Raw genomic sequence first — 23303 nt, 5'->3', positions numbered from 1 at the left:
CGGAGACGCGACTCTATATACGCGATCGTCTCGCAGTTCTGGTCGATTGCGGTGCGCAGCTGGATGAACGCGGATGGTGCTGCATTGGCTCGGTGAAATGACATTGTACGTGCGATATATTACTCGGCATCAGCCTGCTTCACCGATGCACTATTTATCACTCGGTGTCCGACTTCGGACACATGATTCACATTGTAGTCCTAATGCCAGTCCAAGCGGTCTAAGATTCGCCCATTTCCCCCTGCGACCTCGCATAAAACTCTGCACAGTATAGTTCGAGCTGGTGGTAATTGAGTTTGATGCTGAAAAGGTAAAATCACGCGAGATCATGCGGAATCACGCGGAATCGCCAAATCTGGTTGAGTATCGGAATTTGAATTTTCCCTCACAACTCAATTATGTAGCTCGATTACCCTCTATGATCTATAATCCACTGGATGGAGAGTGCAAATGCAAATGCAAGCCACCTCATGAACAATCATTGATATTTCTTTGTAGCAACACGCAGCTAATAACATAACGACCCAACCCAGCAACCCAACCAACCGTAGAAACAAAAACACCTCGAACAACCATGGAATAGAGGCTTCAAATGCAGATACCTCATGGATCATCCATCAATGATAGATATCAACACGTAGATAATATCAGCCAAACCCAACAAACCCAACAAACCAGTCATCCGTAGAAGCAAAAACACTTCAAACAACCGTAAAAACAGCCCTTTTTCGCCCGTAAACCGTAAGAATATCAAGCGCCACGCACCCTCGTTTTCGTTACCGATTCCCGTCTCACCCCCATCTTGTCCACCACTATTCCCTATTTCCTTCCGAGCAGATACATCTGGGCGTCGCCCAAGCACTCGAACCGGCGAAAAACCGGATTCGGCAATCCCCTAATCTGAGCCGCCAACTCGTCGGGCGTCCCGTACACCCCCGGCCGTCTACCGCGATAGACCGCAAAGAACTGCTGCCACCCACATTGCAGCGCGGTATCCGAGAAGTACACGCTTCTGAGAGGTTCGCGCGAGGGATCGTCGCCGGGTTCGGGCGCGGCGGCGGGTGCGGCATTGGCCGGGTCGTCGAGGCCGGGTCCGCCGAAGAGGCTGACGAAGGGTTTGTTGGAAGTGGGGGTGGCTTGCGGTTGCGGGGAGGTGGGGTGGTTGGTGAGGCGGTTGGGGACAAGATGTTCGAGAGCTTGTGGTTTGGCCGGCGGACCGGCGGGGGGATTGGGCGGGGGTGATTCAGATAGATTATGCAATGTTGCTAGATAGGATTTGGGGGCCTGGGTTGCCTGTGTTTTCGACGGCCTGGGCGCCGGAGCTTCTGATGGCTGGGACGTGACGGAGGATACCGCAGGGCCAGGCGGAGACGTGACGGAGGATACTGCAGGGCCAGGCGGAGAATAATTGGAGGTGGTAGAACGGGCAGGTGTGGAGATGGAGTGGCAGTCCGAATCGGGCACGTAATGGGCCGGATGTACCCGTGCTTGGTGGATTCCCCAAGGGGGCTGAGCATGCTGGCCAAGTGGAATTCTGTTCGACTGGGATTGAACACGCGGACCGGTTTGAATTGCCATCAACTGGGGCTGCTGAACAGCATGTTGCCGAGCAGGCGGACCATAGCTTACCGGTCCTTGATGTGCAGCGACGGTTCTGGAATCAGGGCTGTACATGACGGAAGCATAGTATGCTGTAATTTTCTGGGGCTGCGGCACCGATGCCTCCCAAGGGAGGTGTCCGTAAGACACCGGCACCGGCTGCGGCACATTGTTTGGGGATGCGAAGGGACGCATGGCCTGTGTATTTCCCATCTGCATCTGTGGGTGTGGATGCGGGGATTCGTAAACGGTTGGTCCCGCGATGGGCTTGGGTGCAGCCTTCGGCGCGGGCTCAACGTTAGGTACTAGGGTTTCGCGATGCTGAACGGACAAGGGTGTTCCGTGAGCCTTTTGAGGGAGCTCCCATCGCTCCTTTCGTTGCTGCGGCACCGGAGGGTCACGTTTCTTGATGGCGACGATTGCATTTTCACGCATTTTGGACGGATCCCTGGCCTGTGCGAGAGACTGAGGCCCACGCGGCCCAGGTATATGGTTCTCCTGTCTCTGGCGGGACGCTTTACGGTGATCGTAGACCGCCAACAGGGGCCCGGCGGGGTGAGGAGGATCGTGCAGTGTGAAATTGAATGAATTGTAGACCTCGGTCCTAGGGTCTACTTCCTGCTTCGGCGACCGGTAGCCACCGGCGGAGCGAGCAGGCGATGGCGGCGGATGCATCGCGGGGGAACGGCCATTCAGGAATTCATCGTCCGAGTCTGATTCGGAGTCAGGTTGTGGCTCCGGTGCGGGCTGCGGCGTAGGAGCGACGTGGCGGCGGCGGCGTGATCGGCTTCTTCCTGACCGGGTCCGTACGTCGGGTCCAGGTGCGGCGTCGTTGAGGTGGCCTTCAGGTTTGGACTGTCGCTCGCGTGGGCGACGGCGCGGCGCCAATTGCTGGCGAGTCGTAGGAGGTGACTGGACCGGATGCGGGCTCGCGGTGTCAGTGCGGTCGGTCTTGGATTCACCGTCTGAATCCAATGCGTCATCTTCTAAGGGCTCATTCTTGGGTTGAAGCTTTGATGCTTCAGCTCTGCGGCGTCGGCGACGCAATTTATTACCAGGACCACGCGGCTGCGGTGCCGGTTCCGGTTCCGGCGTGGCAATGATGGAGGGGCCGTCAGCTTTGGGCTGTCGTTCACGGGGGCGGCGATGTGCCTGGGTATTGTTGCGAATCTTTGCACGAGCCTCTGCCCGAGATGGCGGTGCAATGCGCACGGCGGTAGGTGTCGGTGTAGGTTCCGGCATAGGTTCCGATTCCGATTCGGAGTCCTCTTCACGTTTGGGGTCAGGCTGCGCCGCGGGATGGCGTCGGCGTCGCGGACGACGGTGGCGTGATCTGTTGTGGGTTTCCTCGACGTGGGGAGTATGCTGCTCGTCGCGTGCGTTAGGATTGGACGGTGGTGCGCTCGGACGATGGTGTTGCGCAGATTGATCACCGTTCTGGAAGCGTGATTTGTTGCGGCGTCGACGACTCAAGGCCGGCTCCAAGTTCGGTTGAGCTTCGTGTTCGCGGGTGGATTCTCGGTCGGATTGCTGCTCTTTCTGCGTTCGACTGCGTGGTGACGGCTCGGCTACGGCGGACTGGTGCCTCGGTGCGGCGACCGTGGCCGCGGATTTGGGCCTGGTGGAGCCTGCCGGGTCGGGCTGACTCTGCTCCCGCGAAGGTCGCCCGCGTAGTTGATCATTGCTAACGGGCTTGTTGGGCTGTAGCCGCAATGGTGCGATAAGGAGTGGCGACTCAACCTCCGAATAACATTCTTCTTCCTCGTCATCTTCCTCTTCCTCTTCCTCCTCTTCTTCCTCTTCCTCTTCCGATTGATCCTCGGAGCAAGGTTGTATCTGCTGATGTCGTGGCGGGCGGGGCGGACTTTTGATCGCATTGCTGGCTTGAACCTCGAAGCGGGGTGAACTTGTCGCGGGTGCGGGGCAGCGCGATCACGGACTGGGGTTCGCGGCTGCCGTCTAGTTCGACAATTAGTTGCTGGGGTGTAGGCGGATAGCACCTGGGGCAAGGCATGGATAATCCGAGGGATTGGCGGTGGAGGCCACAGTGCGCGAGACAGTAGCAGCGGCTGTAGAGAAGCACGTAGTAATCACAGACGGCGGGCTGCTCGCAGAGATGCCAGCTGCACAGGTTCGCGCGACGGGAATTCGACATGGCGGGGACCGTGGTGAGCTGTCCGCAGGGCAGACGGAGACGGTTCAACGATGATGAATCGGCATGGAAGGGAAGTGTGAGTAGGGATAAGCATTCCCAGGGTTCGATGCACGCTCATCATACTAGCGGCTTGGCTAGCTGCTGACCCCCATGCAATAGGGTTGGGGCTGAGGCCGGGGCTGAGGCTGAGGCTCGAACATATTGCCGGTTGTGTAGGCAGCGAGTGAGACGTAGTGAGGAGGTTTGCGAAGTTCTTCCGAGGCAAATTGGACATTCTTTACTCCGAAAACCCTTAACTGTTTACGCCTTGGGGTGATGGCAGGTGTTATCATGACAGGCGTTTTGGGTACATCTTCTAGTGTCTCATACGTATTCCCTTGTTTAAAATGTCGTGGTTCGACTCACGCGCCCAAACAGAACCATGGTCCATCACTCTGCCACCTAACCACCAACGCGCGACGAGCAAAAAGAAAACGTCAAAAGCTGGGTTTGAACCGCAGCAAAAGAGCGTCCTCCCCAAGGTTGCTACCCTTGTAACGGTGCGGACCTTGAGTACCGGGCGCCAGTACCCTCACCACTTGGGAAATTCCCTCCAATTGAGCCATGATCACCGCTTGTGAGTTCCCTTGATTTCTAAATCATGAACCCGACTCCGAAGCAAGTAAACCACAGCTATCAACACCCAACGGCAAACTATCTTCTTTCCGACACCCTCCTCCCAACACTGGCCTTTGCAACACACAGCAGGTCGCCCCTCACCACAACACAGCGCCCACCAAGACAAAACGGGAGAGAAAGAGAGAGACTCATACAGTAACATTCTTTCAGTACAAAACCGCTCAAAAATAACCAATCTTCTAGCATACATAATACATCCGTTGTCTGCGCATCGGAGCGCAATCGACTATTCCCGCGCCACCACGCCTTAATAACTTTCTTCTCCTTGTCTTTGAGAAACCACATCTCTGGATAGTAACGGTCAGCCGTGAACCAAACCGAAGAGCTTCAGTAGTGGACTGACGATGCACATACCGATCTTGAACTGCACCAGCAAGGCGCCATGGTCAAAGACCCGTTTTCTACCAGTACGCAAGGTAGCTCACCCCATCACTCGTCCACCGCGTCACAGAAGGTTTCTTCAGTAGCCTATCTTTAAAAAAGCTCAAAACCTCTAGATAGTAGTCAGCGCTGGAGAAATATGAAGACCACGAGCTTTAGACAGAGGTTGCACATACGGTCCGTAAAATGTACAATCAAGAGGTAACGAATGAACACGTTCCATAAATTCTCGCCAGTTTCTGTCGAAATCGGGAACGTGATTAGCAACATCTCGGGAGTCAGGGCTAGTTAGGTGGGTTATGCCACATACCGCGAGCCCGGGGAAGGTCGAACACGGCCTGCTTCAGTTGGACGTAGACGTAGTCGACGAAGTCACGTTCGCACTCGGTCCTCGCATTGACTAGTATCCTGCTGTCAGCGAAGGGCTCGGTGCAATAGAATTACTGGGAAGACTGCAACACGTACCTCGATTCTCCAACACAAGAATGTAGCGACGGACAAGCCTAGGAAGGCGCTCGATGCTGTTCAGCAGCATGACCGGGTCGTTAGTCAGCTGCTGTTGGAGTGCCTTGATGTCAGCGCGCGTTCCCTCCGACATATACAGATTCTGTGGATCCATCATTGTTTGAGCGTGGGGTGTCTGAAGTCAGCGGTTTGGGGATGAAAAGATGAGTGAGGTGCGTGATAGATGCGGTCGGAATGGGGAACTGAGAAGAGCGGGGGAAAAGGCCGGGTTTTTATACGATCCATTCGTGCCCCGGATTACGGTCATAATTATGGTACGGCACAGGTACGAACAAGCTTTTCGACACTGTTGAAGTCGAAATAGATTTTGTTTGGCACTGTTGAGGTCTCAATGGAGTCTCAATGGAGTCTACATTGACTCTATTTAGACTCATCATCCGGCAAAAATAAATCACGATCTGCCTGGAGGTAACTCTAACCACATGTCGGGCGCTGCATCGGACCGGTCGGTACCGGGGCTTTCACCTCGACTGGTCAGGGTGGGCAGGAAATGGAGGTCGTGCGTTCGCCATAGTCTAAGGAGGCTGCATGCGAAATAAAACAGGAAGGTCTCTCTCTCTCTCTCTCTCTCTAACCACATGGAAATCCTAATGGGCAGCTGATGTCTAGATCCACGAAGCCGCTGTCCGCCATCTAGACCACGAACCCCATCGGTACTACGCAGAAACGCGAATGGTTCTAGCGATGCAAGCAAAGTCCTCCGGCCATTGGAAGAATCATTTGGGAGCATGCACAGACTTGAGCTTCTGGTGAGAAACACACAGTTGGCTTGGTTCGATCGACGTCTCCGCCTTTCGCCTCACCTCTTCTAAACGACAAGCGGAAGCTATATAATCTTCCAGATCCTGCGGAGCATTTAGTGTATTACGACGTCGAGTCGTCTGCGCACCCGCTCTTCACAGACAATTACTTTACGGCACAGGTCCACCGTCCGAACAAGCTTTTTGACATTGATGAAGTCTAAATACCTAGAGTCTACGTATCATTATCCCCGAAAATCTAAAAATACGACTTGCCCGGACGAGACCACTGGCTCTAACCACATGGAAATCTTAATGGGTAGCATATGGCATATGTCAGAATCCAGGAAACGACTCGCCATCATATACCGGAAACCGCACCGGTGCGACGTAGTGATACGAATGGTCATGGCAATGCAAAACAAATCCACAGGCCAGTAGACGCATTGTTTTAAAGCATGGCAAGACTTGATCTTCTGCTGAGAAAGGCACAGCTGGCTTCCTTTAGGCTGCGTTGCGCGTGGGAGGGCAAGGTACGATCGATGTCTCACTCTCCGCCTTTCGGCTTACTCCTCGCAAATGATAGGCTCAAGCCTAACCACCGACGCGAGACAAGAAAAAGTAAATGCCAAAACCTAGGTTTGAACCGCAGCAAAAGCGCGTCCTTCCCAAGGTTGCTACCCTTGTAACGATACGGACCTTGATTACCGGGCGCCGGTACCCTCACCACTTGTGAAATTCGCTTCAAGTGAGCCATGATCACTGCTGGCCATTTCTCTTCAATTCGTTGTCACGACCCTCCCGAATTCGAAGAAAGGAAAAACTACAGCTATCAACCCCAACAGCAAGCCATCTTACAAGAACTACACCCATCTATGACAGCCGACGGCAAGTGCTAACCCATGAAGAGATGTGTCGCGATGACAGCAAAGGCGCTGCAGAACACAGTATATCACTCGCCATCATTGATGCCTTGTCGAAATCTAACCTTCGACTATAGTACGCAGATAGACGCCCCCGAAGTCGGCAGGTCATCTAGACAGCATGTATGGATGGCGTATCTACTGCGGTAGCAAGAGAGAATAAATATCATCAAGTCGATCTATCTTCACACTCCAAACAAGTTGGAATACATAGATAAATACAAGAAGACAGAAGACAAGAATAACCCATGACCCCTATTCTCAACCGGCCCATGCTCGCCCCACATACGTCTCCCGTAGCGGTTCCCATCATCGTGCCAATAGAAACGTGAATAACCTTATTATGCCTTGTAGCACTGCTCCCACCAGCCGTCACTCGGCATCCTTCATCCACATCAATTTCCGTAGCCCGTCGCTCAACCTCTGACTCTCGCGGAAAGGCTAGGGCAGAGGGCAGGGAAATCCACATCGGGCCGCTCAGCGAAAGCTGGGTTGGACAGTGGCGTGGAAACGGGGGGGGGGGGGGGGGGGGTGAACGGGGCGATATTGCCATGATCTAGATAAGTCGCATGCAATTATTGATTAAACAAAAAAAAAACCTCTGACTCTCGCTATCATCGCGCAGGAACTGGGGATATCACAATCGGCAAACAGAGACCGCATGTTGCTCTGCGGCCATGCGCGATGGCCGCCCGCACCCATCGTCTCCGAAACGATGTACCACAGACACTCTGTGGTGCGTGGATGCACCAAGCTCCACTTCGCCACCGGAGGAGGCAATACTCAGATTTCCAATTCCAGGAAGAAACTCCCAATGAGTCCACATCAGCACTAGTGCGAACCTGGGGGGCAATCGTGTTCGGCAGCCGGCTTCGTCGAATCTGGCGTGTCGCTCTGGAGAGCAATAGAAACGGCGATGTCGGAAAACGTCGTCATCTCCAGAATGGCCGGACACGGTGAACGGCAGCTCAGGCCATGGGCCGGAATCCTCAGGCTGCCGTAAAATGCTCGCACCCTTGATTTCTTCGTGAGTGATCCGGTTACGGTGCAGATACCGTAGAGCCGAAGACAGACAGCCTCGTGCTCGCCACGGGACATCAGCGTCCCCTCTGGAATTGTTCCCAAAGGGTTGATCCCGGTCGAATAGCGGTCTGGTCGGCCGTCCGACCACTCTCTTGCAACGTACGTCTTGTCGACAGTTTTCGATCCTTGGCTGCGGACCTTCGACAGGTTTATTACCAAGATTTTGGAACCAGGTGTGAGCCCGGGTGCTCTTCTGCTTAGCCTTGACTTTTTTTAACTGTACACTTTTGTTTTGTTTTGATCGTTTCTGTCGTCCGCCAGAATTCGCCGCCGTCCGGGTAATTGCGTAGCTACCCTATAAAACCCACATGGCGCCCACCCCCCACGCTTCTTCCTTAAGTCTATCTCTCTCCAAAGTCACCTTTTCCTTCCAACTTAACCACAACAAAATCCGACACTCGGAAACATCACAACATCAACACACCCAATAATCCCTCCCCATTGATTATCACACGTCATAATAATCCCTACCGTCATCCCACGCCCAGCAACTAATGTGAGGCCCTTCAACGCCAGTTCGAGGACATTGGGTTCCGCTCCCTCCGGCCGGCTCAACACCACCTGTACCACCTATTATCGGTGGATGGTTCTATTTGGAACTCATCCGCCGATAAGAGATGGTACGGACGTTGTCGGTCGAAGGCCGAAGCGTCGGTATTTGAAGGCGTCAACTTCCGACAAGAGCTACAATCAATACTTGCCTGGCGGCTGTAAGTTCTTCCTTCCGTGCCTGCTTATCCCGCTGTCCTCCTACTGATTGCAATAGGGTCTACTACGTCGCAGCGGTGGCTCGGATTGGAGCCGCCACTCCAACACCGGTGCCGATGCCGCTCCACTTTGTGTCCCGTGTCGGTCCTTTGTTCGATTTCGGCGGATCGCGGAGGGAGATGAAGCATGGTCTGATTTTTGCAGAAAGAATTGAGTATTAGCGTTTTAGCCGCTTGCATATGGAGTGATTGTTTTTCTTCTTTTTCTTTAGCATATCGGATCTGAATAGGAGGATGGTCTTGTTGATCACCCATTGTGCCTGAAGATGTTTTGGTCTAGTGTGAGAGATTCATGGCAATAAAAAGGCGTGGATATGTACTTGCGAGAGTGACCCAACATCACAGTCCGGTGACAAAAATAGGTGAAGTCACCGGCAAAGCCAGCATGCGGAAATTTGGTCAATACTCTTCCCCCGCGTAGTCAACCCCACCATAGTCAATCTCTTCATTACGCCTACGATGTCCGACACCCGGCCACGTTGTACGGTACCTCCGTTGTGATTGTGGATAGGGAGGATCACATGCTGGGACGGCGACGAGGGGCCACCGTTATTAGAATTAGATAGGAGGGGTCATTCCCTCAGTGACAGGAAGGGCCACGTCGCCGCTGTAAAATACTTAGGCCCGTGGATACTGCCGTAAATGCTTCCGCTGGGCCTGAAATCTCCGTGTTCTCTGTTCCGGGAGGGAAAGATGGGACTGTAGTGCCCAGGATCAACCCTTCCCTTTCCCGTGGAGACCACACACTCCGTTTCCACACGGAGATCGTGTTGAATACTGTCAAGCGAGTGAGCATATGTGATCGAGTGAGTGATAGTGCGCGGCGAGTGAGTTACAGTGACATCGAGGGTATAGGTGAAGGTGAGGGGGTGCAGAGACTCATCCACAGGATACATTTCTGCATCTATCCTTGGAGGTAGAGGTACATGCGGGATCGCCCGGGTGAAGAAGCCTCCAAAGAGTCGATTAACTCCTTGAGAGATGGGAAAGTGAGGTAGACGAGGGAGTAGCGGGCGCGCCGGACAACGCACAATATTGAAAAGACATCACATGGTCGTCAACAAGTAGCAAAGCTTCTAAACGATAGTAGAAAAATAATGAAATGCTCGTATAGTACAACTAATTTACCAACAGGCAGCGGGGATGGTGTTGCTGCTCTACCGGCCAACGGGCGATCTGCCCCTCAAAGTGCGATCACCCGTCGTAGGAGAATCTAACGCACGCTCTGCGAAGGCCATCCTCCGTCGGGAGGTGGCCACGTCAGTGGCGGCCATGTCTGTTTGCTGCGAGTTGCTTGCAGATACAATTTCGGAAGTTCGATGTTGTTGATCGGGCCGGCGTGCGAGAAGTTAGCGCCTGCGAGAGCGCCAGCCGCGTCGTTGAAAATTCAATCGAGTGTTGAGGTAGCGTCCTGTGCTCGATTGTGTCGCTGAAGCGTGGACGCATCTTCGGACCCGGTCACGGTATTGAGCAAGACACCTAGGTTCTGTCAACCACCGCTCTGCTCAGGAGAATATTATTCTTACCTTGATTTGCGTCTCCGGCCATCAAAGACAGGACCAACCTGACTGTTGATGATCCAGTCAGTCCCAAAAGGTGTTTGGCACCCTAAGGGTCTGCTCTTGATCGAAGAGCCGACGAATTTAAGAGGTTGTAGTGCAAGTTGAAGTTGCTGTGTGTGTTGGAAGTAGAGAGAAAGGTGAGGATGTTGTGTGCAAGAAGAGAGAGGGAACGGGTAGAAGTAGGTGTTGTTTGTGGGGCAGGAGATGTCTTGGCATCCCGTAGTTGGCCGACATACACTAACCTAACCCCAACCAACGACATAGAATCGTAGATATCATTCAAAGCATCTCACTCAGACAGCCGAGTTGAGATCCCCACCACGCTTCGCGCGTCATCGTTGGGATACCTGCGTTCATTACTACTCAAAAAAACGTGCGCCATGCCGTTCATTGAAATAGAGCTCCCGAACCCGGACCCCATCGCATTTCTTGGTAGTCGTGACTCGTGTCGGCAATACAGAAAATAACGAAATTTCAAGCAGGACATGGCTCTAGTACTCTACAATGTTCTTCTTGAACTTGTTACCGTATGATATCCCAATTGATCTCGGAGCTACTTGTTGGCAGCCGATATAGATATCAGTCATCCGGAGGTAGCCTGTAGGTTTCTCTAAGGTTCAATGTTCTACATAGACCAGACAGGTCGGCCGACCGGACGAGTCGGTCGGGATATATCGCGACCCGACCAGACCAGAGTTTTTTTAGACGGTATATATCCCGACCGACCAGACCTTGCCAGGCTCGGTCGGCCCAGGTCGGCCAACGTCGGGATAACAGATAAGCGTATCAGCTGGAAATTTTCTGTCATAGTTGTGCGTGCGGAATGTTACTATAATTGTCGCAGAAATGCTGGCAGAGAAAGCATTAGCACGTGATGATGCACTAAAGGCTGTGTAATGTCTCAAAATCTGGCAGAAGGATAGGATGATTGCGGCGACTCAGGCGGATGTGAAGGAAATTGGGGAGATGTTGGCCGCGCTATACGACAAGGATCTGGTGTAGAATAAATGACTGTAAAGATTACAAATTCCAACGTGTAAACTTTCTTAGCCCGACTTATCCCGACCTATGTCTGATCGGTCGGGATATATCCCGACCGACCAGACCTGATTTTTTTTTAGTCGGGATATATCCCGATCGACCAGACGAGAGTTTTTTTTAGTCGGGATATATTCAGACCGACCAGACGATACCCAAATTTGGTCGGGACTGGTCTATGTAGAACACTGCTAAGGTTCATTCTCTACAGCCTATCTAGAGCACGGAGTTGGACCACACTCTTCCTGATCCTGTCTATATTCCGCAGTCCAGGTGATTATGTAGCGGCAGGGTTGGACTGGCAAGAAGGGTAACCGGGAAGGGCAGTCGCAAGAATCGTCTGTGGACGGAATGCGGTAGGTAGGATGGTCTGCACCAGCAGGAAACCGTCAGTGTGCGGCCACATCACTAAGGCCGCCCCAGAGAGACCGAAGGCATGCCGGGCGTGGGTCCTATAGTAAACACCGGGGCTCACCAAAGCGGCCTGTAGATATCACCTACCTACTTCTCACTGGCTCAACTCCACCGCTACAATTATTCTCCCCTCTGCTTCCGTCTCCGATTTCTCGAGAGTCGAGGAGGCCGTTCGATATCCTCTGAAACCCGCCTGCTTCTCTCCGTGCTTAAGATTCGTAATATACCTATCACGTCGGAAGGCTGTGGGCTCTTTCGGACGAGAGTCTGGTATATCTATACATCTTGCCGTCAGCACATGGCCCAGTACCTACAAGCCTCCAGTCTACACGCTATCACCTGGGTTTCCACACGGGTGACGCCGGACGAGGATGAAATCGTTGCCGCGTCCGTACCTATCAGCTCAGAGCATACACGCTTGACCCGACCCCCAAGGCGGCAAGTTGCACTGATTGATTTGCAGAGCAAATAGAGCATCACTTCATGTCATCGACCATTGGAACGATTGGCACATCATCTGTAGTAAATTTTACCAGATTACAGTTACTCGAGCCAGCACTCCCCCCAGTGTCTCCCAGAGCCAGAGACGGATTCATCTCGGAGTCACCCAAACCTGAAAGCAATAGGTACAAAACCCCAAGATCCCAAGATCACGCCGATTAATATCCCGCTGCAAATGAAAAGAACAAAGTAAAAAAATATATGCCCATTAAAATTTCATATTAAAACTTAACAAATCGAAAGAAAAGAAATTCGCCCCTGGAAATTCCACACAGGCAGAACAAAACAAAAAAGAAAAAGAAAAAGATACCTGTCTCACCACGATGTTTAGCATTCGTCTTGATCATGCGTTCGTTCTGGACTTCGCATTCACTAACCTAGCCCCCATTGTATCAGACAAATTAAACTGCTCAGTGCTCACCAACAAAGTTGAGAACATGAACTACTTAGTCACTTATTTAAACCAAGTAGTTCAAGCTCTCAACTTTGTTGGTGCTGTAGAACCGGTAGCTGTTGAGAACTTCGAAAACGATCTTGTGGTAAGAATCGTCTTTTCTGCCGGCTGTGGGGGCGGTTGCAGGAAGCACCGAGCTGTTGACAGCTTCGCCGGCTCTGTAGAAAGGCACTTCGATATTCGCGGCTTCTTCGGCAGTGTAGTGCACTTCGCTATTGGCAGGCCGGGCTTCTTCGGCGCTGTAGTAAGACACCTCGCTATTGGCGGCTTCGTCGGCGCTGAAGTTTTTAAGTACTCCGCTGTTGGCAGCTTCGTCGGCGCCGTAAATCTCATCCACATCAACATGCTTACCTCCGACTTCGCCTGCTCCGACTTCGCCTTCTCCAAGGGCGTAAGCCGTGATCTTCTCCCAATTCACAGGATGGCAATTCTGTAGGTGCTTTCCCAGATCGAAGTTGCGCTTGAAAACCTTCGGGCCGTAGTTCGCCGCGGCCGGATCCTTGAGGCAAACGGGACAGGGCCACTGCTTGTGGGGAATGTGAACCCTCAAGTGGCTGAGGATGTAGCACCGTCTCTTGCAGCGAACCTCGCAAGTGCCCCATTTGCAATTCAATTCCAATCCTTTTCCGGTGCGCAGACCCTTGCGTCCAACATGGCCGAATTCAACATGCTCCCAGAGCTTCTGCAGGCCCATGAATGACTTCTCACAGCCCTGCCACTCGCAGCGTTGCTCTTCCTCGTGGCCCGCGGGAGTGGGTGGGAATAGCTCAGGATTCTTCATTACAATCTCAAGGACCCGGCAATTCGAGAGTCCGCCGTAGCGATATGGTCCAGCACCACGCTTAAATCCACCATCAGGACCGAATTTAACAGTTGACCGACTGATCCAAGGATCCTCACCGTGTTTGGGGGATTCGGGGGATTCGTAACTGTCGTACTGAGAAGGATATTGGGATCCGGAACCATCAGGCTGGGAAGGACCATGGGGTCCGGAACCATCAGGTTGAGAAGGACCATGGGATCCGGAACTATCGGGCTGAGAAGAATCGGGGTATCCGGAACCGTCGGGTCCAGAAGGACTGCGAGATCCTGATCTGCCGGGCTCAACTTCGCCATCGTCACTGGGGGGAGGGCTGATGCGTTTTTCCTGCTCATTCTGATCATCCCTGTGGGGGAAGTCCATAGTAAATCCCGCCTCCTCACCATCCATCCTCTCCAACAGCAAGTTCGAGTAAAGACCACCGGTACCCACAGCGGCACCTCCGAGATCCGCACCAGCTTCGTTCACGGTAACCTTAGCGTAAAGTCTGACATTATCGTTAGAAGATATGCCGAGAGGTCGCTCGAGGACAGCCAGGCTGTTAAACGTAGTAGAGTAGTCGTTCGGCACACCGTCAGTTCCAACCGCAGCTGGGTCGTGCGCGGCAAGGAAAGCTCTCGCATTATCGCAAGCCTCTGCGTAAGCGCCTTCATAATCGGCAGTGAGTTCGCTCGGCTGGGCAAGGAGAGATCTAGCAACGATGCAAGCTTGAGAGATAAAGTAAGCGCGGGCGTCAGCGTGATCTTGAAAATTGGCTACAGCTTCCTGTAGTTCGCGAAAGCCGATATCAGCACGCTGGCCCATGCGACGAGTCTCGCTGATGGCCCGACTCTGGATGGTGGCCCAAGATTCGATGGTAGAGGAATGCCTTGAGCCGTGGTTGGTCCCATTGCGCGAGGATACTTCGAGATAGTCATAGTATCCTCCGTGAAACTCGGCAGCAGAGGAACTTCCGATGCCAGGGCGAGCCTGAATGGGAGTGCTAGCCATGTAATTGAAGGAGAAAATTTGCGCAACGGAATAGTTCTGGTTGACAACCGGAGACCCAATGGCACCAGCGAGGGCTCTCGGGAAAGTGACGCCAGGTGTATTTCTTGGAAGTCCACCCAATTGCCCGGTGGTCATATTTCCAGCGCCAATCATCTCTGGAGTCTGGTGAAGGTTGCGGTTCTGATTCTATTTTCATATTGCGATTAGCTGAGTTTTTGTTTTTATTTTGGGGCTTGAGGCCAGGATTAAGATCGCTTACCGTTCGATTTTGATGAGACATAGCGAAGGATATGTTCTTCGTATTAATGATTTTTGGGAGGTAGGGGTTAGAGTTTTGTTTGGAATCGAGCAGTGGTGTGAATTCGAGAGTGGTATTTGGAAGATGGTTAAGATGTGAAGTAGAGATGATGGTGGAGAGTGGTATTTGGAAGATGGTTAGGATGTAGAGTAGAGATGATAGTGGAGCAGGGTGGTAGACAGAGTAGAAGAGAGAGGTGACCGAAGGAAGTGGTAGACGAAGAGGAGGGATGGAGAGGAGAGATGGATAGGAGGGAAGGAGAGGAGGGTCGGAGAGGAGGGATGTAGTTGGACTTGGAACGTCGAAAACAGGATTGAGGGTAGGGACAGCGTTGGCTAGCCTGTGTTGTTCCTTTGGTGCACCTTCTCGTCGAGGTTTTGAACTGTGCAGTGAGGCTCCAAGCGATTCTCTCCCGTCCCTCCCTCCCCTCACTCGGTAGGTGTTCGAAGAGCGCCGCCCTTTTTACCACTTCCCACAAGATCCACCGATAACCTCGCACTATCGCTCAAAAGTTGGCGTGTATCTGCCTATCAGTATCTACTCTTTGAGCACCCGGGCAGTATATCGGCGGAGGATAGCGTTCCCAGATTCCGCAGTATAATTTCTGGTTGATCATCAACTGCATGCGGCCTATCTAGAGCTTGGCAGTAGGCACACTATGTTTCCTCGCCCGCTACCCAGCCAGGCTCACGCCAGGTGATTTGTCGTCGCTATAAGCCTGTGCTAACCTACTCCGCTTCCACGCCATTGTCCAACCCGACTTTGATCGAGCGGCCCGATGAGGCTTCCCCTACCTTCTACCCTGGCCTGTCCCATCGGTAGAGAAACAGCGCACCAAAGAAATAACACTGGGAAAAGACAACGTCCGCTCCCTCGAGTCCCTACTCCGCCTCGAGTCTTTTCTCCCCCTCGAGTCCCAATTCCGCCTCGAGTCCTTATTCCACATCGAGTTCCTATTCTCTCGAGTCCGCCGCCCTGGCCTGTCCCGACTCCCGACGAGAAATCTCGCCACAAAAGCGAGTGACAATTGATCCATCCCGAGCGAGTGAGCGATTGTGCACCGCTATAATTCGCTTGATGAACCGTATCTAGAGTACTAATAGCTTGACTCTAAGGCGTAGTTAGTAATTAGTAGTCAGATAGTACCTCGCCTGGCCTATGTACACAGCCGACATGTGATTAGGCCCAAAGCTATTGTCTGCGAAGGTTTAGAAGCTGTTGCATCCGCTACCGGTATGTTATGAATCGCCAGTGACTCAGGTGGTGTACATAAGGCACGGCAATCAGGACTCGATCGCGCTGATAGTCTTCGACCTGTCTACAACTCCCCACGGTAGACGAAAGATCCAACGTATCTGCCGTCACGCTTTCATCTCCGGTGCGGCCGTCTACGATCTCTCCTCCGGACATCATCACCGGCCGTCCAACATTTGACACTTCCCCTCGGACGGATGCTGGATGGAACTCAGGAAAGGTAGGAAAGACAGAAATGACCAGCGGCAGCAAAGAAAATAAACCCACCATCCTGACAAAAAAGACCAAACATCACGGCACAGAAAACCGTTGTGAGATAGAGAGAGAGAGAGAACATCAATTTATTTTCGCATGTGGCCTTACTATTTAGACTATGGCGACCACCAACTTACCAGCCTTTCATTCCTGCCAGCTCCGTGGGGTCGAGAGAAAGCTCTCTCTACCACCACGGCCCGTTGCTGCGCCGCTGCTGCGCCGCTGCCTACCAACCAGTTTTACAAAGGAAAACCATGCTCACACTCATTACTTATCCACACACTCACTATCCGCACCCTCCGCAGTCGCAATAACTTGCCAGGCACTCCTGTTCGGCCGCAGATGCGTCGCTCCCATTCTCGGCCCTAGATAGCAGAAAAACGTTGTTTTACGACGCAGCGGTACTTATGCTAATAGGAAGCGGGTGAGTGGCATACAATGATCCCTCGGAAGATCACAGGTCCGGAGTTGAGAAAAGATTTGAAAGAGGCGACCGGCGGCGCCGCACAAATGGAGTCGAGATGATGCGTGAGTTTTGAGTTTTGAGTTGCATCGTTTCAGCCGTGGTTCAGCCTCCGGGGAACTCGGCCGTGAAGCGGACCGGACCGACGACTGAAGCAGAAGCACCGCCGCGAAAATAACCTCGAGCTTGTAGTGACCAGTGTGGGACACAGCAGAAACGGCGGGCATGCAGGCAGATGCACGAGCGGTGAAATTTCGCCGACCTGTCTACCTGGACTAGATTCGGTGCGGTTAAACGTTCAGAGGGAGAGCTCTTGCATATTTTATCGGGGTCTGTCTGTAGACTGTCTGTTCATCGTCTATCTGTTTCATCGTCTATCTGTTTCATCGTCTATCTGTTTCATCGTTCTCATCATTGCTTTCATCGTTCTCATCAGTGTGCCTTCCCGCTGTTGTTTGCCCGATCACGCTATTCAACTCGCGAGGCTCTAGGATCTCCTGAAGAACACAGGGGGCTCTTTTGTTATGCATACTTGTCGATCCCTCTCGCGTGAAATACAATCGGTCCTCTCCATCTCGCATCAAAATTGCCAAAGGTTCTTCCTGATCCTAGTGCTTCACTAGCTACATAAGCTGGACTGAAACTGTGGTAACAAGGACACCGAAGCGAACGTCGACTACCTAGGTCTGTGTCGGTACTCAGTGCAGGCAACAGCCCTGCCCAATCAAAGCCAGCCCGCAGCCCGGCGCGTGTAGCCCAGCCCGGGCTGGTGGGCCGTAGCGAGTGAGTTCCAATGATGCGTCTCGCTGCTATTATCGTTGAGGGTGATCCGGCGCGGCCACCTGTATCCCAACAACAACCGTAACAGAATCACCTCCCTCAATATAATCACTTCCCACATTACCCTCAATCAGATGTCAGGCGCAACTGACTGGGAGCGCCGGTCTCACACCAAGTAGCAGCCCGGGTAGTAAGCGGAAGTTAATTACTTTCATTTACAAGCATGTACATTCTCTACTCTTTTTGCTGTTGCCTCCGGTCTTTCTTGACGGCGCTGCCGGCGTGGGCCTGTTTCCTATGTATGATACGTTCAATACTCTTTCTTCAGTCATTCGGGGGAGACTTTCAGTTTATTTCTCATGAAGCCTATCTAGACTATGGCGAAACGTCACGCTCCTTTCCTGCCTACTCTGGCTGGCCGGGGGTTAGGGCCCTGCTACCTACCAGCCGGCACGTTGTGGCGCCGCTGCCTACCAAACAAATACCATATAGGAGGACATCAGTCCTTCGTCTCGCCGGCGTGAGCCTGTGTCCTATCTATTGTCGTGGTGTTACCCTACCAAATCCAGGATCCAGCCCGCCCAGCCCAACTGATAGCCTGGGCTGGGCTGCCAGCCCATTGGCGCCAGCCCGGGCTATCAGATCAGCCCACCAGCCCCAGCCCAGCCCATGGGCTTTTCGGGCTGTTGCCTGCACTGTCGGTACTCCCTGCTGGTGACTTTCGCGTCATGTCTCGGATAATTTGAGACACATGAGGTGTTCAGAAATCCAGATGGCAGTCGACGATGGAAGGTCCAAGTCGAAGACCTGGAAATACCGGAGTTAGTTCCGAGATTCCGTCCGAGTACTTAGATGGCGATGACACTGACCAGCGCGAACGAAGTGCCAACTTCCGCTAACACTATGCACTTCAGCCCTGAGGATCCTCTGCCGCTCATCGCCAGTTTAACCACAATAAGTACCCAGGCCTCCTCCCGCCAGATCGCCGAGAGAGAGAGAGAGAGATCTTCGCTTTATTTCGCATGCAGCGTATCTAGACTATATCGAACCGTCGCACTCCTTCCCTTCCCCCTCTGCGCCAGTTCGCCGAACGTAATCTTCAATCATCGCTCAGGAACAGATAGCGTGAGAATCCATGATCCTAGGCGAGACTTCCCCCAGCTCGTCTCGTCAGGTCCAAAAGGCTGACAAGGCGGGCCAAGAGCTTCACCTCACGGTTCTTGTCGAGGTGACTGGTACGCAACACTATTGGAGGGTGGAGGGGTCTATTCCTGTGCTTACAGTGGTCTATAGTCCACTACCTAGCTGCTCCACCGCGATGCCGTTTCTCCACTTTCTTCTCCTGTTCTACAATAATTCACACTATCGCGCCCCACACACTATTCCGCTGCTTCTTTATTACCCGCTACGTTTTTCTTCACATCGATTGCATCACCCATGTGGGCGATGCCGGAGCACCTCCGGCCGCGGTCTGGATACGGGTTCTTCACGGGATCTAGTATGAAACTTTGTATACAGAAGGGACTGGCTGCCCTGACGAGGCTACAATCAAGCAACACGTCTTTCTCCACCGTTTATTAACAAGAAAAATCTATAACCCGCGAGCATCGACTCTTCAAATCTATTCCCGCCCACTGTTCGGGCCAGAACCAAACAATATTTCGCCTAGTAAACCAGCAGCTTCGTCTCCTCCCCCAGTCTCTCCTTCACCTTGGGTTCATTCAGCAGATCCAGCACGCTCGCGCACGTCTCGCGGATATCGAAGATGCCCTGCTGCTTCTCGTTGATCGCGCTCATGTCCAGCACCACGGCTTGAAGATCGTCCAGCTTCAGCGCTCCTATGTACACCGAAGATGAAGTTAGTGAGTGAGTGAGAATCGCGCCGCGCCGCGGCAGTGTGAGCTGATTATATTGTGGATTGCCTAGGTACCTTCGCGGATGAGCGCCAGGACTCGGCCGGGCGTGCCGACGCCTATTCCGATCCTGCGGAGGGTTAGCCATGGTTCAATCCCAGTGTTGCCGGATAACCCCCGACCCCCCACGCAATGCTTACCTCGAGCCGTTGCACAGTTCGATGGACTCCTTCATCTTGATGTGTTTTGCGAAAAATTTGGCAACCATGGACTCTTTTGTCTGGAATCGTTTCACCGCGCGCGAGAGATCTGCGGCACGCAGCGCCGCAGCCGTGACGATGAGGGTGTGGGGGGCGCCACGAGTTTCCGAGGCCTCTTCCAGTCCCTTCCCTAGCAGCGGACCGACGCCTAGCCAGCCAACACTCACATCAGTACATCGTACACACACATACCGCGCAGCAGTAGAGAGGAGAGGAAAGGAGATGAGCAAGGGGAGGGTGTACTCTTCTCGAGGTAATCCCCCAGATTCGCCAGAACCCGCTCGCCGGTGTACGACGTAGTATCCAGGAAGGCGGCGCTGGGAATAAACCTGTCGTCGAGTTCGACCGCGCTGAGTTCTTTCTGAAACTTCCGCAGCTTCACCCCGACGTAGTCCGCCGCAAGCAGCGGATCCATCTGCGCCACCGCCTCGCTGAACTTCTCAGGTTTTGCGGGAGCCTTGAGCGGTTTGAGCGGCTTGGGCGCCGCGGTAGATGGGCGGGACTTCTTCTTGGGAGGGCGGGCGTCGGCGGTACTGCCGTTGCTCGGCCGTGGCTTTTGCGTCGAAGGTTCCGAGGCCTTGGAGGAGGAGTCGCCGCCCACTGGGGCCAGCGCCACAGTGTCCAGCTTCGTCGCCAGCTTGTTGACCTTTTCCCTCTCGCGCTTTCGTTTCCGCTTGCTGCTGGCGCTGGTCTCGGGCTCTGCCGCGGGTTTGTCCGAGGCGGGAATGGAGTCCGATGACTCCATAGGTTCAATCGCGGTCGTGCCGCGGAGCTCGTCGTCGGCCATTGTGTCGGTGTGCGTGAGTTGTTTTTTTTTCTTCCGCGTGTGAAGTTTTGTTCAGCACGGGCGTGGCGGGCAGAGAATGCGGCGGACAGAGAATGCGGCGGGCAGGGAACGTGCATGGGTAAGTACGCGAAGTTTATTTTCTCAGCCTCAGTGCTACACTAATTTAGACCAGAGGCATCGCTTACACACAGCTGCCAATCGGAACTTGACACTATGTACACCAAAATATCTTCTGGGAAATGAGCGACGAACAAGACTTCAAGACCATCCTATTCAGATCCGATATGCTCAAGAAAAATAAGAAAACAATCACTCCACATGCAAACGGCAAAAACGCCAAGACTCAATTCTTTCTGCAGCCACCAGACCACGCACATCAGCCACCTTCAAGTGTCATGTGCGGGGCTGAAGCCCATCCCATGTGGTTGTTTTCAAGGCCAAACCCTCCGCAATGCACCGAAACCAACCTCCGTTGCAAATAGTATTGCAGAACGGAACCACACAGCACCTGTCTGAAGAGAATGTATTGCGAGCACCACTGCGGCGTGATAAAGCTATTGCAATCAGCAAGAGGTTGGCGGGATAGGATATAATATGCAGGGAAGGAAGAACTTACGGGTTGGAGGACGAATCCATTTATTATACCAGTCTGGCTCTTGAATGAGAGTGATGTTAATCTTCCAGTTCTTCTGAGCGTATTCTTTGAAGGCCTGTTTCAGTGTCAGCAGCCGCTTCGGCGATCACAGGTTAGCTGGGGAAACACATTTTGCCTCAAGTTAAAACGCTTCTCCTTGTTCTCGTTGATTAGTGCAGCGAGCTCAGGTTCCTCCTCTAGCTGCAGTATTGGGGGAGGGTATACGAGCATGCTTGCTTCGTATTGTTTCCACTCCGGCTTCAAGGAAGCCATGTCCTTCATTGCAGGACTATCAAGATATTCCGGACGCTTCGTCCACGACAGCAGCGTCTAGGCATAATTGGAGGTGGGTATGAATGAGGGGTGGGGAGGGATTATTGGATGTTTTGATGTTGTGATGTTTCCGAGTGTCGGATTTTGTTACTTGGTTGGCAGGAGAAGATGAGATGAGAGGAAAATGAAGTGGTGTAAGAAAGAAGCTTGGGGGGTGGGCGCGATGCGGGTTTTGTGGGGTAGCGAGGCAATTACCCGGACGGCGGCAGACGACAGAAACGATCAAAACAAAACAAAAGTGCACAGTCAAAGCAAGCAAAGCTAAGCAGAGCAGCACCCGGGTGCACACCCGGTGCCAACATGTGGGCAACAAGTCCGTCCAAGGCCCGCAGCCACGGATCGAACACTATCGGCAAGACGAGATGTCAGTTCCAGCTGCGTCCCACACCACCCTGCTACATACCATTGATACTCCTCCTGTAATTCACATGGTCGTCTTTACTGTTTCAGCTGTTGCGAACTTACAAGCGAGTGGATTCGGGTCTGTCTATCTTTGGGGTGGCAACGGCGGACATCATGCATGATCACTCGATTCTTGCGGCGCCACATATATTCCCATTGTGGTGTGGCGCTGCCTGCACGTGATGCGCAAGTGGTGATGATGCCTTGGCAGACGTGGCGCTATCTTTCGTCGCGTTCGCATCCATCGTCCTATATATACAAAGGTTAGATGTGCTGGAGGGAATGCGCATAAGCGGTCACAGACAGTGATTGATGAGGAGGTGGATAGCTTTTGTCCACTGTACATACAAATACTCCATCAACTATCACTCTCTCGTTCAGCCGCGTCTGGTTTAACGGTGATGCGATGTCAGGTGACTGCGGGGTATCCAGACACGACCATGTTTCGTTCTTTCTTTCTCTCTTCGATTTGGTAGGCAGTGACCGTGCGAGTACATACAAAGCCTCATCTCTGTTCCTCACGGGGCTGGCAGGAAAGATCGAGTAGGCGGGATCGCCATGGTCTAGAACGGCCGTTTTCGACAACATGTAAACCGACGATCTCTAGCTTCCCGTCTACTCACGTCACCCCCAACCGACACGACACACGATGCACCACCGCCGGCTCCTCCATCTGCGCAGCATGTCCACCTTCGCGATAAACTTCACACCCAAGGCGACGCCCGTGACGCGGTCGACAGCTTACACGCTGCTGACCTCATCTCCGGCATGGACGCTCTCCCGCGCCGGCACCGGCCTCGAAAAGACCTACCGCTTCCCATCGTTCCCGCAGGCGATGGAGTTTGTCAATGCCGTGGCCGCGGAAAGCGAGCGGCGGAAGCATCATCCCGAGTGGGCTAATGTATGAGCGGGGTGGTGGGATGCGCCGGCGGTGTGCGGATGTGCGGGTGGATACGAGCTGACACGACGGCGCAGGTCTATGATATCGTCAAGATCCGCTGGACAACCCATCGGCCCGTGGGTTTGGGTGGGAACGATGTGGCCATGGCAGAGTTCTGTGATCAGGAGGCGGAGAGGGCGGGTGCGGTCGCGGTGCCGGTGGCGGCAGAGCGTGGGGACAATGCCGCGCAGGAGCAGGAGGAAAAGGGTCTGCTGGATGGACTCGTGGAGGGGGAGGCTTGCGGAGCTTGTGCAAGGAAGTCGGCGTGAATTGATATACGAGCCGGAGGATCGCGTACTAGGTACAGCGTGTGGGAGAACGCCGTCGTGATACTTCTGTTTCTGTATCGTATTGGGTACCTGCTTACCCTCAGTGGACCCGAGGCATGACGGAGTCCGGGCAACTTTCTTTCAT

At 53.3% G+C, this 23303-nt stretch overlaps 4 protein-coding genes across 4 annotated transcripts; 1 reads left to right on the top strand and 3 right to left on the bottom strand.

Annotated features, from left to right (window-relative positions):
• Nucleotides 1-412: 412 nt before the first annotated feature.
• BZA05DRAFT_476763 (uncharacterized protein) lies at nt 413-5432 on the bottom strand (the record flags this gene model as incomplete). Its single annotated transcript, XM_051488271.1, has 7 exons — nt 413-3417; nt 4628-4719; nt 4787-4796; nt 4858-4925; nt 4990-5052; nt 5124-5213; nt 5279-5432. The coding sequence occupies 7 exons, from the start codon at nt 5430-5432 to the stop codon at nt 820-822; spliced, it is 3075 nt and encodes a 1024-aa protein (XP_051336073.1). The 3' UTR covers nt 413-819.
• A 7824-nt stretch (nt 5433-13256) lies between these two features.
• On the bottom strand, nt 13257-13508 carry BZA05DRAFT_319115 (uncharacterized protein; the record flags this gene model as incomplete). Its single annotated transcript, XM_051480419.1, has 1 exon — nt 13257-13508. A coding segment is annotated over one exon (252 nt), but the record flags the coding sequence as incomplete, so codon positions are not given.
• Nucleotides 13509-19159: 5651 nt separating this feature from the next.
• Nucleotides 19160-20692, bottom strand: BZA05DRAFT_409251 (U3-containing 90S pre-ribosomal complex subunit-domain containing protein). Its single transcript, XM_051484777.1, has 4 exons — nt 20037-20692; nt 19734-19941; nt 19611-19663; nt 19160-19518 (listed from the first exon to the last, which is right to left on the bottom strand). Exons 1-4 carry the CDS (start codon nt 20578-20580, stop codon nt 19346-19348), a joined length of 978 nt encoding a protein of 325 aa, XP_051336071.1. The 5' UTR covers nt 20581-20692; the 3' UTR covers nt 19160-19345.
• A 1820-nt stretch (nt 20693-22512) lies between these two features.
• On the top strand, nt 22513-23232 carry BZA05DRAFT_157017 (pterin 4 alpha carbinolamine dehydratase-domain-containing protein). The gene is made up of 2 exons (XM_051479049.1): nt 22513-22850; nt 22925-23232. The coding sequence occupies exons 1-2, from the start codon at nt 22599-22601 to the stop codon at nt 23156-23158; spliced, it is 486 nt and encodes a 161-aa protein (XP_051336070.1). The 5' UTR covers nt 22513-22598; the 3' UTR covers nt 23159-23232.
• The last annotated feature ends 71 nt before the right edge of the window (nt 23233-23303 follow it).

Source organism: Tricharina praecox (assembly GCF_024521635.1).
Source record: "Tricharina praecox strain CBS 144465 chromosome Unknown BZA05scaffold_29, whole genome shotgun sequence".
Classification (NCBI taxonomy): domain Eukaryota; kingdom Fungi; phylum Ascomycota; class Pezizomycetes; order Pezizales; family Pyronemataceae; genus Tricharina; species Tricharina praecox.
This window is presented reverse-complemented; position numbering and strand designations above follow the sequence as displayed.